The 16,078-nt window shown below is 42.2% G+C and overlaps 2 protein-coding genes across 2 annotated transcripts; one reads left to right on the forward strand and one right to left on the reverse strand.

The window, feature by feature from the left end:
- Positions 1-610: 610 nt before the first annotated feature.
- Positions 611-12,583, forward strand: LOC306866098 (lamin-B1-like). The gene is made up of 12 exons (XM_079411110.1): positions 611-802; positions 904-1,262; positions 3,553-3,709; positions 6,099-6,224; positions 7,231-7,401; positions 7,516-7,641; positions 9,539-9,759; positions 9,830-10,055; positions 11,064-11,168; positions 11,270-11,389; positions 11,492-11,590; positions 11,737-12,583. The coding sequence occupies exons 2-12, from the start codon at positions 904-906 to the stop codon at positions 11,776-11,778; spliced, it is 1,752 nt and encodes a 583-aa protein (XP_079267236.1). The 5' UTR covers positions 611-802; the 3' UTR covers positions 11,779-12,583.
- cUnh5orf63 (chromosome Un C5orf63 homolog) lies at positions 12,494-14,277 on the reverse strand. The gene is made up of 4 exons (XM_079411111.1): positions 14,228-14,277; positions 13,909-13,989; positions 13,669-13,725; positions 12,494-13,566 (listed from the first exon to the last, which is right to left on the reverse strand). Exons 2-4 carry the CDS (start codon positions 13,981-13,983, stop codon positions 13,408-13,410), a joined length of 291 nt encoding a protein of 96 aa, XP_079267237.1. The 5' UTR covers positions 13,984-13,989; positions 14,228-14,277; the 3' UTR covers positions 12,494-13,407.
- Positions 14,278-16,078: the final 1,801 nt, after the last annotated feature.

The raw sequence follows: 16,078 nt of genomic DNA on the forward strand, positions 1-16,078 counted from the left end.
ATTTTTTTAAAACTTACAGTCTGGCAACAGTCCCGCCTGCCGGTAGAAAAAGGTACTGCTTAACAGCTGACTATTTAAATACCCGACACAAAAGCTGCGTTTAGTTGGAATGAGCGTGATGTATAAACGGTAATCTACCACAGCCAGCAGACTGCTTTTCATCACGGGCAGATGGATTTTTAGTATTTGGATAACAAAATAATTGTTATACAACCTATTTTATTTGTGAAGTGCAACATATTCCAAAAGATCAGGGGCTTTTGACAATACATCAGGGGCTTAAGCCCCCAAAGCCCCCCCCTCGCAACGACACTGAGTCAGATAATGTCATGTAGCACGTGCAGCTGATGATCTATATTATTCCGCTTAGCTATAGTGAAGAACCGAAATAACTTCAGCCACAACAAGCCTTGATCTTACAGTGAAACTGAAACAAACAGCGAAGTGTCCTTCATAAAGTGTTCACTATTGGCAGTCTGGGAGGTTATTGACTGTGTTTACAGCACATGCTTTCAGCGCGTAGTGCTGTTTGAATTTAGTCTCCACTGCTCCGTCTGATGACGTGTCGGCGGCTGATTGGCTGTCTGCGGTCACGTGTAAGTGTGGTTCTGATGAGCGGCCATATTAGTCGGTTCATTCTTTCACGCGGCTGCACTCACACTCTCTCTCTTTACTCGCAGAGTAACACACTCTCTCTCTCTCACACACACACAGACAGTCTCTCTCTCGCTACTGTTGATGTAGCTCTGGAGTTACTTTCTGCTCGCTCGGTGCGTCGTTTCTATACTTCATCAGTGGGAAGGTAAGTTACTCCTGCTCCTAATCAATGCGCTGATTGAGTCGATCGGATGTTTGATTATGAGTCGATCAGATGTCTGTGGTTAACCGTGTCTCTCGCGGCAGATGGCGAGCGCGGCGCGGACCCCGGCCGGTCAGCAGTCACTGCCCCGCGGCAGCAGTTCTCCTCTGAGCCCCGCGCGGATCTCCCGCCTGCAGGAGAAGCAGGAGCTGCAGCAGCTCAACGACCGGCTGGCCGCCTACATCGATGCGGTGCGCCGCCTGGAGTCGGAGAACAGCGTGCTGCAGCTGCAGGTCAGCGAGCGCGAGGAGACGCGCAGCCGCGAGGTCACCGGCCTCAAAGCGCTCTACGAGACCGAGCTGGCGGACGCGCGCACGACGCTGGACGAGACGGCGCGGGAGCGCGCACGCCTGCAGCTCGAGCTGAGCAAGATGAAGAGCGAGCACGAGCAGCTGCAGCACACGTGAGACTCTTCATCTCTGTCTCTCTCTGAAGAGTTTGCTTCTAACATTCACATAAATGGTGCAAAACTAAAGTAGTTCAAGGGGTCATGAAGGGCTCATTTTGTTATTTTAATGTTCCTTAAGGTTTACTTATAATAAAAGTTTTTAGCACATAAAAAAAACACAAAAAACAAATCTGTAAAAGATTATTTTCAGCCCTCATTCTGACCCTCTGTCTAAAACCAGCTGTTTTTAAGGGGCGTGTCAGTAATCAGCCGCTGTTATGATTGGCTAAGGTCACTACATAGGGCACACGCTCAAGGCCCACACTATAGCATAAGTGTTCTGACAACATGATCAAAATAAACCGGTCATTTCCAGAGGAAGCGTTGTACTGAAGCTGTGTGCTGCAGCTGTGACTCCTGATGCTGATTGTGATGTCACCAGGGGGCGGGGCCTACGCTGAAGACTCTCCCTGCGTCCCAGTGTGCATACTAGCCAACCTATCTGCCCTAAATAGTATTGGAAGTTACTAATCACACAGAATTTAGGATGGATAGTGTACACATTGGGACGCAGGCTATTCGTTGATATCCTGCTCTGGAGGCGAGTTTATGCAAATGTCTGTCATCTTGCACCTCGGATCCAGACGAGTCGTTTCTGGAGCTTGATTAAATAAACGCTTTGTTTATAATGAGGAGGAGGTTTTAAGATATGAAATTTACAGGATGGTAATGGTACAAAGACCTCTTATATGCCAAAAGATCAAGGCAAATTTAATTTCTCCTGTCATGACCCCTTTATAAATATTAAGGTTGTAGCAGGCAGGTCGTGTCCACTGACTCCAGACCAAGGCTGTTTCTCAAAGGCATCAGAAGCCTGAGTTGATGGTAGCTCCATTGGTGACAGTGAAGCCAGTCACATGCTTGTCATGTGCTCATCTTATGGAGCACTTCTAGCTCTCTCTAGTGCAGTATTGTCTGTATAGTCCAGATGAACTCTGCCGTCCTCACTCTTCTTCCCTGGCTCGTGTTGGGTTGATTGACAGGAGCAGTGGTTCATTGGCGTGGAGCAGCTGGAGCAGGTGAATGCTCCTCAGCTGCTGTAGAGTCTCCGTCTGAAGCAGCTCTTTGTTTCAGATGATCTAGCACATGTTTGTAGTGTTAGCTGAGTTCGATCAGACTGTCGAGGAGAAACTGGGCTGTGTGCGAGACATTCCTCAGACTCTGAGCTCTCTTCCAGAGAAAGAGCTGCTTGATCCCAGTCAGTCGTGTGGTGTTTCGCTCTCTCACTGCCGCTTGAGTCCTCTTGAGCTGAACTCGGCCCATGAACACAGCTCCTGACACACTTCTAGAATCCGCTTCGTTTCAGGGAGGATTCAGTCCTTTACTTGCCTTCATAAACCCACCGCTTATTCTTAGCGTTTATAGCATAGCATGCGTTCATAAAATGAAAAATAATAATCCCACATCTAAAATCCTAAATATACAGAAATGATCCTAAAAGAAACCTCTGTTCACAGTGACCTTTTCCAAACAATTTCTCTTGGAAACCAGGTTTGATCTGCACTTATCGTATATGACTGTGGACCGCAAAACCTGATGTTTTTATGCATAACCTGAAAGCTGAATAAATAATCTTTCCATTGATGTATGGTTTGTTATGATAGGACAATATTTGGCTGAGATACAACTATTTGAAAATCTGGAATCTGAGGGAGCAAAAAAATCTAAATATTGAGAAAATCACCTTTAAAGTTGTTCAAATGAAGTTCTTAGCAATGCATATTACTAATCAAAAATTAAGTTTTAATATATTTACGGTAGGAAATTTACTAAATATCTTGATGGAACATGATCTTAATATCCTAATGATTTTTGTCATAAAAGAGAAATGTATAATTTTGATCCATACAATGTATTGTTGGTTATTGCTACAGATATACCTGTGCTACTCATGACTGCTTTTGTGCTGCAGGGACACAGATGAGTGAACTGATTACTAGGGTTTTCATTTAATTATTTTAATAACTTCTTACTGTAACATTAACGCTCATGTTGGGCTATGTTCTCAAGACTTAAGCACAAGACAGGATGTGTATCGTCTCATGATATGATACACAGTAAGATTTACGTCATGATTCAGTGAAATCTGCTGCGTCTTCATCCACATCTTCTACAAGCAAAAACACACATGAACAAACAAAAGAAGTACAGTAGCTGAGAATGCTGAAGTATTGATTGATTGATTTGGCACAGCCAGTAGTGTGCGCACAGTAGCTCTGATCGTGTGTGTGTGTGTGTGAGACAGGTGTGAGAAGACGGACGCGGAGCTGGCGAGTGCTCAGGCCCGGCTGAGAGAAGCTGAAGCCCTGCTGAACTCTAGAGAAGCGGCTCTGAACACGGCTGTGTCTGAGAGGAAGGCTCTGGAGACCAGCATCACAGACCTGCAGCTCCAGCTCCAGGAGGTACACCTTCACAAGCACCCAAACAAACTGAAGAGCACTGAATACACCACAGAAGCGGAAACATGCTACAATCATGGTTTTTGTTTTTTATAGGGAGTTACACTCTTGGTGAATATTACCATCTAACGCCTTTTTTATCTTATAGTTGAATCTTCAATCAGTTTTTCTTACTGCACAAGTATTGCATTGTTTTTAAGCTAAATGTATATTAAGGGAAAGGGAAGTGGTGTGTGGCCAAGTATGGTGACCCGTACTCAGTATTTGTGCTCTGCATTTAACCCATCCAAGTGTACACTCAGTAGTGAACACACACCCGGAGCAGTGGGCAGCCATTGCTGCGGCGCCCGGGGAGCAGTTGGGGGTCCGGTGCCTTGCTTGAGACTCAAACCCACGACCTTCAGGTTACAAGTCCAACTCTCTATCCATTAGGCCACGACTGCCCTATATAAAAGATCAGTGCCATTTCTCCTCAGCATGCAGGCTAACAGCGTAGTCGGCAGGATACGAACCTGCGCGGGGAGACCCTAATGGATTTCCAGTCCATATATTAATTAAAGGATTAATTGAGCTAAAAACTGCCAAGATATGTTTTTATACATTTGCGATGAGGTGAGATGGGTAATTAGAAGTCCTCGTGTTAAAGAAAAAAAAGCTCTTTTGTGAGATATACATTGATCGATAGATGGATAGATATGATTGTAGCCTCATCAATCACACATGCGCTGACCCTTGTGAAGTAAACTGATCCTGAAATATAACCTGCTCTGGAGCGTCTTGTATTCAGAGCATAAGTTGCTATGATTACTTACTCTGAAAGTTGATGTGTAATCTGTAAACTAATCCGGGTGTGTCTCAGAACCTGGTTTCTGGAATACACACTGAACATTGGCCACTAGTGCAGTGCACATGTAAACGAAAAGCATTGTGTTCATGTAAACAATCCTTCCGAGTGTGAAATCAGATGGGATTTATTCTGACTGATGAAAACGCAGCTGGTGTCTCTGGGCCTGATGAGACTTACACCACTGAGATTCGTTTACTGTGCAACATAATCATCAAAAACACTCATGTTGCTGGCAGTCCTTACATTTAGGCCTGCTCCGGCTTAACACAAGGGGATGTTGTACTGAAATGATCAGATGTGATGAAAGGTGATCAGAGTTTGAGAAGATTTCTATCTAGAGCAGCTATATGATCGCAGTTGTTTTAATGATGTGCAGCATTGAGTATGTCACTTCATTTGCAAAATCCAAAGAAAACCAAGCCTTGAGAGCTCATGTTTTCATGCAAAAATCAATACACGGGGCAAAACTGCTCCTGTGTGAGTTTGGCTCTTAAATTTGTGCAGTATGATACAGTGAAGCTGTCACTTTGAGCAAGAGTGCTGTTATTCTCAAATATCAGCACGATTACAAATGCAATACTGATATTACACACTAGTTCTAGAAGTTAACAATTGAGAAATTTTGCACTCAATATAGTCTGTTTTTGCTCTTTCACACTAGTGTTTCTGAATGAATCTGCATTTTTAAACTAATATTGAGTGAACGATTCAATGAGCCATTCATAAAGACATTCCCTTGCCTCGTTTCAGAATGATTTGGCGGTTTCGACTGAATCGTTTGAATGAATGATTCAGTGACTCCTTCATTTCTGTCTGTTCTTTTATTTCACGTAAATTAATAAGACCTCAGACAGTGTCTGAAAGTTTGTCTAAATTTGCTGTTTAGAGCTAGATGTTAGGATTGTGGTGACAAACAATCAAGCTGCTTTGCTGTACATAACCCTGGATCATAAAACCAGTCATAAGGGTCAGTTTTTTTAAAATTGAGATCTATACATCTAAAAGCTGAATAAATAATCTTTCCATTGATGCATGGTTTGTTAGGATAGGACAATATTTGTCTGAGATACAACTATTTGAAAATCTGGAATCTGAGGGAGCAAAAATATCTAAATATTGAGAAAATCTCCTTTAAAGTTGTTCAAATGAAGTTCTTAGCAATGCATATTACTAATCAAAAATGAAGTATTAATATATTTACGGTAGGAAATTTACAAAATATCTTCATGTAACATATTAATATCCTAATGATTTTTGTCATAAAAGAGAAATGTATAATTGTGATCCATACAATGTATTGTTGGCTATTGCTACAAATATACCTGTTACTGATGACTGCTTTTGTGCTCCAGGGACACATGGTAAATGTGACTATGTAAGTGTACTGTATAAGCAGGCATATATAATCTCCTGATGGAGAAGTGAACAAGTCTTTGGGTGGTCTGGCCTCAAGAGACTCCAGCACAGATGTGAACGGAGTCTGTAGTTTGACTTCTGCTGGAGATGAGATGTGAGAGCCGGTCTGATGGTGTGTTTATGTTTCAGCTGGAGGGAGGACTGAGCTCGGCGAAGAAGCAGCTGTCAGACGAGACTCTGCTGCGCGTGGATCTGGAGAACCGCTGCCAGAGCCTCGTGGAGGAGCTGGACTTCAGGAAGAACATGTTTGAGGAGGTCAGTCCTGATCTGCTGCACCAAACTAACTGTGTGTGAAACATTCAGACTCCTGACACATGCTGCACTGCCATAGTAGGATTCCACACATCAGTGAACATTAACCAGTTAGGATGCTACACTGCATTATTTGATCTCATATAAGTGATTAATCGCATCCAAAATAAGTTTGTTTGCATAATATAGGCCGGTGTGTGTGTGTGTGTGTGTACTGTGTATTTGTTTATATAAATACACACATGCGCGCACACACACTTGTATATTTAAGAATTTTTTATATTTTATTTCATATTTGTTGATTTTTTTTTTTAAATCGATTGAGAGCACTAATTAATCGCACATTTTTCTAAAATTAATCTCGATTAATCCTACCTAACATTGAAGTTAAGATTTTCATATTGCAATAATTGCAAAAAGATCGTATATTTTTAATATTTGTTTAATGGCATCTTTATTTTTATGACTGAAGGCCAGTATCGCTGATACCAATTAATACTGATTTCCCTATAAAAATCTTTCCCCCTAATATTTATTTATAGTACAAGTGGGTACAGAACTGAACTGGTAGTCAACTGCTCTTAAACACTCCTGTGTGTTTGGCGCACGCTCTGGTTTCGAATGATAAAACCATACGTTTATTTACATGCTTTTGCAGCGTTGAGGATTGTAGCCAATCACAGGCGTATGAAGCAGCATGGTGTAGGTCTGGTTATTAGTGTGTGTGTGTGTGTGTGTCTGGTTATTAGTGTGTGTGTGTGTGTGTGTCTGGTTATTTGTGTGTCTGGTTATTAATGTGTGTGTGTGTGTGTGTGTGTCTGGTTGTGTGTGTGTGTGTGTGTGTGTGTGTCTGGTTATTAGTGTGTGTGTGTGTGTGTCTGGTTATTTGTGTGTCTGGTTATTAATGTGTGTGTGTGTGTCTGGTTGTGTGTGTGTGTGTGTCTGGTTGTGTGTGTGTCTGGTTATTAATGTGTGTGTGTGGGTGTGTATGTCTGCGTGTTGCTGGCAGGAGATCAAGGACACGCGGCGCAGGCTGGACACACGTCTAGTGGAGGTGGACTCGGGCCATCAGATGGAGTTTGAGTTCAAGCTGGCGGCGGCGCTGGCTGATATAAGACAGCAGCATGACGAGCAGGTCCGGCTCTACAAGGACGAGATGGAGCAGACCTACACAGCCAAGGTGAGCGCAGTCGCAGATTCACACGTCTCTGCTGTGTGTGTGAAGAGTTTCCTTCCTCTCAGAGCTGCTTCACTTCCTCTTTGTGTTCCTCTGAGACGTCTGCGTGTGTTTCAGCTGGAGAACGTGCGTCTGTCCTCGGAGATGAACAGCTCTTCAGCGAGTATGGCCCGTGAGGAGCTGCGTGAGTCCTCTCTGAGAGTCGAGAGTCTGGCCGCTCAGCTCACCAGCCTGCACAAAGAGGTGAGTCTCTACACCACCGACCTGCTTTCCTGCGCGACCTCTGACCCGCTTTCACACACTGACCAGTTCCTCCTCGGTGTTGCCTTGAGCAGCTCTGAACAAGATTTCTGAAGTGTTAGTGTTTGACTTTGAATCAATTAAATCCTGCTCAGTTTCACAGCTTACATGCAGTTCATTATGTCCAGAGGTTGTTCATGAGCTGTGTGGTAACATGAAGCCTCTAGGTTTGAATGAAATGACCGCAGTACAGATCTTCTGAAAGCAGTCGCTCTGCAGTGATCTGACTGTACAACACAAGATGGAGAAATGTACTTTTACCACAGGGTGTCTATAATACTACTGCGCAGTTCACTTCAGTAAAACTACCAGAAGTGGGACGGGCGCCGCCATCATCTCCCTGTCGTGCATGTGCCACATTGAACGATTTATTAAATTCTGATTAGGATTCTGTTGCTAATAGCACTTGCCTAAAGCTAGCAGGTCTTGTGCCTCGGAGTGCTTTTGAACTTTTTTGATCTGAATGGTATTAGTTGTCATGCATAAAACACTTGAGGCTTGTCCTACTGCCTAGAACACAACAGCATGCTGCTTCAAGCTCCTCCATACCTGAAAAACCACAGAAAACTGCTTCTAAACAGCAAGTGACAGAATGTTTGTGTATTTAGAACTGGTCCGTGCGCACAGGATTACCTGACATTGACTGTGATGATCCCTGAGACAGGACTAACATCACTGAGAAGCTGTAGTAATGAGGATTGACCCCAGCTCTCCATGTGAACCAGTCCTGTCCGTATAGAGCTTTAACAGATCTGCAGTGCTTGAGAATAAACCACACTTTTTTACATTTTCACTTTATTTTAAAGTTTTAGTAAATTTGTGTGTTTAGCCTGATTAATGTCCATAGTTTTTTTTATTGGTTTAATTTATTTTACTAAACTAAATTTAAACAAATGTTGCCTTAGCAACTAGCTGAAATAAGTTTATTTTTAATTTTCAGTTAACATTTATTTGACTAAGTTTTAAGTGTAATGTAAAAAACTCTTCACACACTCAGCAGAGACGTGTGAATCTGCGACTGCGCTCACCTCGGCTGTGTAGGTCTGCAGAAAATGTAAATTCTGTGGTTTTTTTGTTTTGTTTTTGTTTTGTTTCATTAGGTGTCAATACTTTTTGTATGAAATTATTGATGTCATAAATATATTTAGCCTTTTTCCCAGACACACACACACATTAATAACCAGACACACACACCCTAATAACCAATCACACGCAGACAGACACACACACACACACATTAATAATATAAATTAAGAGTAATATTCGTTTTGTTCAAAATAATTATGCAGGTTTCATAAATTTAGACTGAATTTCTAATGATTGCTCAAAAACAAAGCAGGTCAGGAAGGTGTGTGTGGGTTCATGTGTAATTAAACTGATCAAAATTGAAATTTTGGGGTAAATGCAGTAACTTTCACTCGTTAATGAGAAGCTGCTGATCGGATACAATATGGTTTTAATATTCAGTTATGACTAAAATCAGGGCACTATTCATATTCTGAATCAAAGGCGTTACGAGGGTCAAACTCATTTACTGTTGGATCTTATCTTTGTTTGCTCCCTCCTAAAATCACAGCATGTCTTGGCAGGGAAAATCTCTTATACATTGAATTTGCACGAGCGATTTGGTCAAAGAATGATTGCAATAGTTCACCCAAAAAATGAAAACTGTCAGTTTCACTTGTCAAACCGGTGACTGAATTTCTTCTGTTGAACAAAGACATTTTGAAGAATGATGGGAACTGAAACCGAACTTTATTTTTGGGTGGAGTTTCCCTTGAAGTAGTTAAGTCCAGTAATAGTTGAGTTGTATTTGATTGCGGCGTTGTTCGTTCCTCAGGCGCGTGCGTGGCAGGATCGGATCGGTGAGCTGGAAGCGGCTCTGAGCCGTGAGAAGGACCTGAGCCGCAGGTTACTGGCGGAGAAGGAGCGAGAGATCGCAGAGATCAGAGCTAAGATGCAGCAGCAGCTGGACGAGTACGAGCAGCTGCTGGACGTGAAGCTGGCGCTGGACATGGAGATCAACGCCTACCGCAAGCTGCTGGAGGGAGAGGAGGAGAGGTGAGGCTGGCTCTGTGTGTGGTGTACGGTGTGTTTGGGGACCAGTAGTGTAACGCTGCTCCTGTCTCAGGCTGAAGCTGTCTCCCAGCCCCTCGGCTCGTGTGACGGTGTCCCGGGCCTCCTCCAGCCGCAGCGTGCGCACCACGCGAGGGAAGAGGAAGCGTGTGGATGTGGAGGAGTCCGAGGCCAGCAGCAGTGTCAGCATCGCTCACTCCGCCTCTGCCACTGGAAACGTCTGCATCGATGAGCTGGATGTGGACGGGAAGTTCATCCGCTTGCACAACAGCTCTGAGCAGGTGCGTCCGTCTGACCACAGACACCCAAAACTCATCACAGCACTCAGAGCGTGCATTTACCAGCACTGCGTACAGAAAGCTCTATATTTTGTCCTACGAATAAAATTTAAGTACAAAAAAAATCTGTATTTATCAAACATGCGCACGCGGTTCTTACACTCACTAGTCAGTAAGCATTGTTGATAAATCCCACATGTTCTTAAAGGCACAATATGTGTGTTTTCGCCACTAGAGGTCACATTTTCAAAACAATATATTCCATAGGAATATGGATATAATGTATCCTAGGCGACAATGACCAGGGATGAGACATTTAAAACTGGAATTTCTCTAAATTTACAAATCCTTGGGAACTTTTGGGATAACGTAAGTACACAACTGAATGAAATGTATCATACTGTGCACGTAGTTTTTGAATATTGTATTACCAAAAATCTTACATATTGTGCCTTTAAGCACTGTGCTGTGCAAAAAAAAAAAATCTAATTAAGGCAGTGTGACCTCAAAACCTTTGCAAGGGGAAATGAATGGATACTACGATGTAAAGGACCTACAATTGAACCTTGGGGGACACCAGTTTGAACAGTGCCCACCTCAAACTTGTTACCACCCATGGAAATAACCTGGCTACACGCACAGATCTAAACCAATGTAAAGCTGTCCCTGAAACGCCAAAGAACATTTTAAGATGGGTGAGTAAAAACAATTCACTGGTGATCTTGAGCAGGCTGCTTCTGACCTAGTGTTCAAGAATGGGTGCTTTAGCTGATTTAATACAGTGGATTTGGCAAGCAGCAAAACTTGTTGTGCACTTAAATATTAGTCACTGTTTCGGTTCAGATGCTGTAAACTGCAACCAATCACTGCGCTTGATCACTTGCGTGTTGATTGACAGCTGGGGAGGGTTTTTTTTTTTTTTTTTTTTTTTTCTTCCCTGTTTGTATTCCATCTATCATTCTGTTGTTGTAGCAATTAATTGAAGGAAACTCCATTTTCTGAATTTTTCAGGATCAGCCCATGGCCGGATTTCAGCTGACCAGAACTATCGGTGATGTTTCTGCTACATATAAATTCACTGCCAAATACGTCCTGAAGGCTGGGCAGAAAGCCATGGTACATCCTGACACTTCCTCATAGACTGTTGATTATGAATAGAGCACTGTCACCTGACAGTCACCTGTAGTTTGTGTTGAGTGAATGCTGTGATTTGTCAGATCTGGGCGTCTGATGCGGGCGTGAGCTCCAACCCTCCGACGGACCTGATCTGGAAGAGCCAGAGCTCATGGGGGAGCGGCGAGGACATTAAAGTGCTCCTGCTGAGCCCAGAAGGAGAGGTGAGGCCTGTTTATTATCCCTAGTTATTATAGAGACGCTTGTCTTCTGTGGCCAGTAGCGGGCAACATTGGCTCTGCTCTGAAGTGACCCTGTCCCTACAGGAAGTAGCTGTGAGGAGCACAGTATTCAAGACCGCAGTGGAGGAGGAGGAGGAAGAACAGGAAGCTGAAGTCATTGAGGAGCATTTCTTTCAACAGCAGGTCTGATATCAAAGCACATCTGCTCAGTCTCTCTCTCTTTCTCTCTCTTTCTCTTTCTCTCTCTTTCTCTTTCTCTTTCTCTCTTTCTCTTTCTCTCTTTCTCTCTCTCTGCGCTGCTGGCTCAGTGCTCTGCTCTGTTTCCACAGGGAGATCCTCGTACTGCTAAGAGGGGTTGTGCGATCATGTGATCAGCACTACAGCCAATCAGAGCTGCCAGCAGGACCACCTTCCTGTGTGGTCTATTTTCTGAGTGAATTTTTTTTTTTTTTTTGAATTATGCTTTTTAAAGTCTTTTTTCACTTCAGTTTGTTTCAGATTTTGTGAAATGTTTATCATCTTGAACTGAATGAACCAAATGTTTTTCTCTTCATTTGTAAGCTGTGACTGTGAGGACTCTTTTCTAGACTCGTCCGCGTCAGATTCTGTGACTAACTTTTTTTTTTTTTTTTTTTTTTTCAATCATGTTTATATTAATTTTATAAGACTGCATTTTAGGTATCTTTTTATAGACAGTTTTTATACTGGCTCATAGTTTTTAGTGAGGTTGATGGGGACAGTAGCATGCTAGTTTGAATATTGAAGTGTGTTGTATTTAAAGCAGCTGTTCAGAAGTAATTCACTACATGATGACGGGCCGGATGCATCTCTTCTGCAGACCGACCTCGCTCGTCCTCGGAGCTCAGGAACATGTAGCACACAGAGCTGCGACAAGTCTGTTCCTGCAGAAGAGATGGGGTCTAAAACGTATCGATGGAATCACTGCCGCTAACGGCGTGGAAGCCATTAAACCTCAAGATATTCAGTACTGTATGTTTTTTACAGATCAGATCGCCAGAGCTGAAATGTTTTGTACTGCTTTTGTCTGTACTATCTAACAAACACTAGCCTTATGCATACACATTTGATTTTTAACCTTTATTTTAAGAATTGCCATGCATGCTTCATTTTGCTGCAGCCTTTATACTTCAAATGATCAAATAAAGTGTTGAATGTATTTTAATGTGCACGTCTGATTAGTGAACATTAGGAGAGGTTTAGAACAGGCCTCTTATTTCTGCTCATGAAAGCACAACTCCTGCTTGAACGAGGAAAGTGTTGGATGAGCTTCGTTCAGTAATGTGCATCTGATGTTTAGCTCTTCACATTTAAAGGGTCATGAAACCCTAAAACACACTTGAGATGTTAACATGTGCAGGCTGCACATCAGTGAAAATAATAGCACTAATTGTCTATGAAGGGAAAAGTGGTTAAATGTTTCATTTTTTGGAGCCATTTGGTTCCAGTTCAAAAAGCAAAGTTGAACCAACGTCACACAAAGTGATGTATATGCATTAATCTGGAGTGGTGATGGCTGCCGTATCTTAACACATCAGTTATGTGGCCGACTACATTAACACCATAATATCGTATAGCAAAAACGGTTTTGTTCCTCATTCAGAGACAAATACTTCCGTAGTGATCATTTGCTTATTGATGTGGAAAATGCACTGCAGTCTCAACACAAATTAATTCTAGAAATACGAATTTATATTATAAATCTTTCTATTAATTCAATACAGGTAACGACCGTCAGTGGTTTACATCACAGTTAAACATGATTCATTCACTACAAAACTGAAGAAGACATCTGCCTTCATCTCCAACATGTATTATTTTGTCTTGCATTGCATAATGAAATGGGTTGAGCTCAATGCCGATTCATTTTCTGTGAACTGGAACGAGTGCAAAGGATTGTGAGAGCTTGGATGCTTCGGCATGAGATGAGGCAGAGAGAGCAGGATCAGGTGCAGTTGAAGGAAGAGAGGCTTCTCCAGACGTTACTGAGCTTCCTCCAGACGCTTCTCCAGGAGCGCTGCGTTCACTCGGTGCTGCATCAGAAACTGTCCGTTCAGGTGAAACACAGGGATGTGCTGACCGTACCTGTCCAACCAGACTCTGTTCTCCGGCCGAGAGATGTCCACCTCCTGCAGTTCAAACTGACACACACACACACACCTGATCAAACCTGCGGCTCAGACTGACTGACACACACACACACAGAGAGAGAGAGAGAGCTGATCAGTGTGAGCGGCTCTTACTCTGTGTCTGTAGGGCTCCAGCGCTGCTTTGGCTTCATCACACAGGGGACACGGCTCCTGGAACACAAACACACCTCAGCTCTTCTTCAGCAGTGATGCTACACACTGCACTCCTTGCTTCACTTCACTGCATGTTAACAGCTACAGAGACTGTTTATCAGCCGTTCCCTCAGTGCTGCTCGAGGAAGAGCTCTGGTAGATGATTCTCTGTGTGTGTGTGTGTGTGTGTGTGTGTGTTACCTTGGTGAAGAGCGTGAGGACAGGAGTCCTGCGGCAGTGCTGTCTGACCGCTCGAGCCACACCGGACAGCAGCATGACTGACTAACACACAGAGAGACACACACACCGGGAACATTAACACACACTGATCATCACTACACTCTCGGACCCTAGTAAGAGCACTATCTAGACAGCATCGTGTTAGCGCTGGCTAATGTGAGGCGTATCTCTGACCAGCTCCGATGATAACTGTCCTTATTCTCTGTGATAGATCTTCTGATAGATTACTTTTGTTATTATTTTAGTCATTTTAGATAGAAAGAAGTCAAACTTGACTTACCAATGATAATTATCACGCGCCGGAAGCTGCTCACCGGAAGTAGGCGTATCACATAATGTCATACAGTTAAAGCCTGTGAGACACAGCAACAACAACATAAACATAAATATGGAAGAAAACAAATCAATAATAAAATAAAATACCATGCCAAAAGGTGCTATATGATATTAGGGCAGTAAATTTGAAAAGCTTTGTGATCTCATTTTAGAAAGGGTTTCAAAATATATTTTAATATAGTCGTGTCGCAGAAGAGCTTCTAGACTGAAATTTAATATAATAATATTCTCTATATATAAATATAATATTCTCTATTATAGATCAGTGGATTACACACTGATCCCTTTATTTATTTATTATTTACTTATTTACCATGAACATGGCAAATATACAATACATGAAGATAAACGCTAAGGAAAATAAATTAAAGTAATAATATATATAATATATAAATAATATAATAATGAGATATATATATATATATATATATATACATACATATATGATAGAAGAAAACAAACATAACCCCCGGTATTATACACTTACAGGTGTTGGCATTTCCCAAGAGCACAGCAGTAATGACTTTATAAACTACTTTACTTCCAAGATCGATTCTATCAGAGATAAAATTGTAACCATGCAGCCGTCAGCTACAGTATCGCATCAGGCAGTGCACTATAGATCCCCTGAGGAACAATTCCACTCATTCTCTACTATAGGAGAGGAAGAATTGCATAAACTTGTTAAATCATCTAAACCAACAACATGTATGTTAGACCCTATTCCATCTAACTAAAAGAGTTTAGTATCCTCGCAGTTATATTCATTCTTAGAGAAAAATTGTATTTGTGAGGAATTCCAGTCAGGACTTAGACCGTATCATAGTACTGAGACTGCTCTCATTAGAGTTACAAATGACCTGCTTCTATCATCTGATCGTGGTTGTATCTCTTTATTAGTTCTACTGGATCTTAGTGCTGCGTTCAACACTATCGACCACAACATTCTTTTAAATAGACTAGAACACTTTGTTGGCATTAGTGGAAGTGCCTTAGCATGGTTCAAATCGTACTTATCTGAACGCCATCAGTTCGTAGCAGTGAATGAAGAGGTATCATATCGATCACAAGTGCAGTATGGAGTACCTCAAGGCTCAGTACTAGGGCCATTACTTTTCACGCTTTACATGTTACCCTTGGGAGTTATTATCAGGAGACATGGTGTTAGCTTTCACTGTTATGCTGATGATACTCAGCTCTATATTGTTTCGCGGCCCGGTGAAACACACCAAATTGAGAAACTAATGGAATGCATAGTCGATATAAAAAACTGGATGACGAGTAACTTCTTACTGCTAAATTCTGAAAAAACAGAGGTGTTAATTATCGGACCTAAAAACCCCACATGTAATAACCTAGAACACTATCTAACACTTGACAGCTCCTCTATCAATTCTTCTTCATCAGTTAGGAACCTAGGTGTACTGTTTGATAGCAATGTTTCATTTGAAAGCCACATTTCTAGCATCTGTAAAACTGTGTTTTTCCATCTCAAAAACATATCTAAATTGCGACCTATGCTCTCAATGTCAAATGCAGAAATGCTAATTCATGCGTTTATGACCTCAAGGTTAGACTATTGTAATGCTTTATTGGGTTGTTGTTCTGCACGCTTGATCAACAAACTACAGTTGGTCTGAAATGCAGCAGCTAGAGTCCAGGAAGTATGGCCATATTAGCCCGGTTCTGTCAACACTGCACTGGCTTCCTAACAAACATCGTATAGATTTTAAAATCTTGTTAATTACTTATAAAGCCCTGAATGGCTTAGCTCTTCAGTATTTGAGTGAGCTCT

Source organism: Barbus barbus, assembly GCF_936440315.1.
Source record: "Barbus barbus genome assembly, chromosome: 47".
Classification (NCBI taxonomy): Eukaryota; Metazoa; Chordata; class Actinopteri; order Cypriniformes; family Cyprinidae; genus Barbus; species Barbus barbus.

What these genes read in the sequence shown, in the direction of transcription:
- LOC306866098 (XM_079411110.1), top strand. Translation starts at nt 904, where the DNA reads ATGGCGAGCGCGGCGCGGACCCCGGCCGGTCAGCAGTCACTGCCCCGC. An exon ending in AGGCTGGGCAGAAAGCCATG is followed by an intron (nt 11,169 to 11,269) that starts GTACATCCTGAC and finishes GTGATTTGTCAG; the next exon opens with ATCTGGGCGTCTGATGCGGG. An exon ending in AGCATTTCTTTCAACAGCAG is followed by an intron (nt 11,591 to 11,736) that starts GTCTGATATCAA and finishes CTGTTTCCACAG; the next exon opens with GGAGATCCTCGTACTGCTAA.
- cUnh5orf63 (XM_079411111.1), bottom strand. Translation starts at nt 13,983, where the DNA reads ATGCTGCTGTCCGGTGTGGCTCGAGCGGTCAGACAGCACTGCCGCAGG. An exon ending in TCCTCACGCTCTTCACCAAG is followed by an intron (nt 13,726 to 13,908) that starts GTAACACACACA and finishes TTTGTGTTCCAG; the next exon opens with GAGCCGTGTCCCCTGTGTGA. An exon ending in TGGAGCCCTACAGACACAGA is followed by an intron (nt 13,567 to 13,668) that starts GTAAGAGCCGCT and finishes TGTGTGTGTCAG; the next exon opens with TTTGAACTGCAGGAGGTGGA.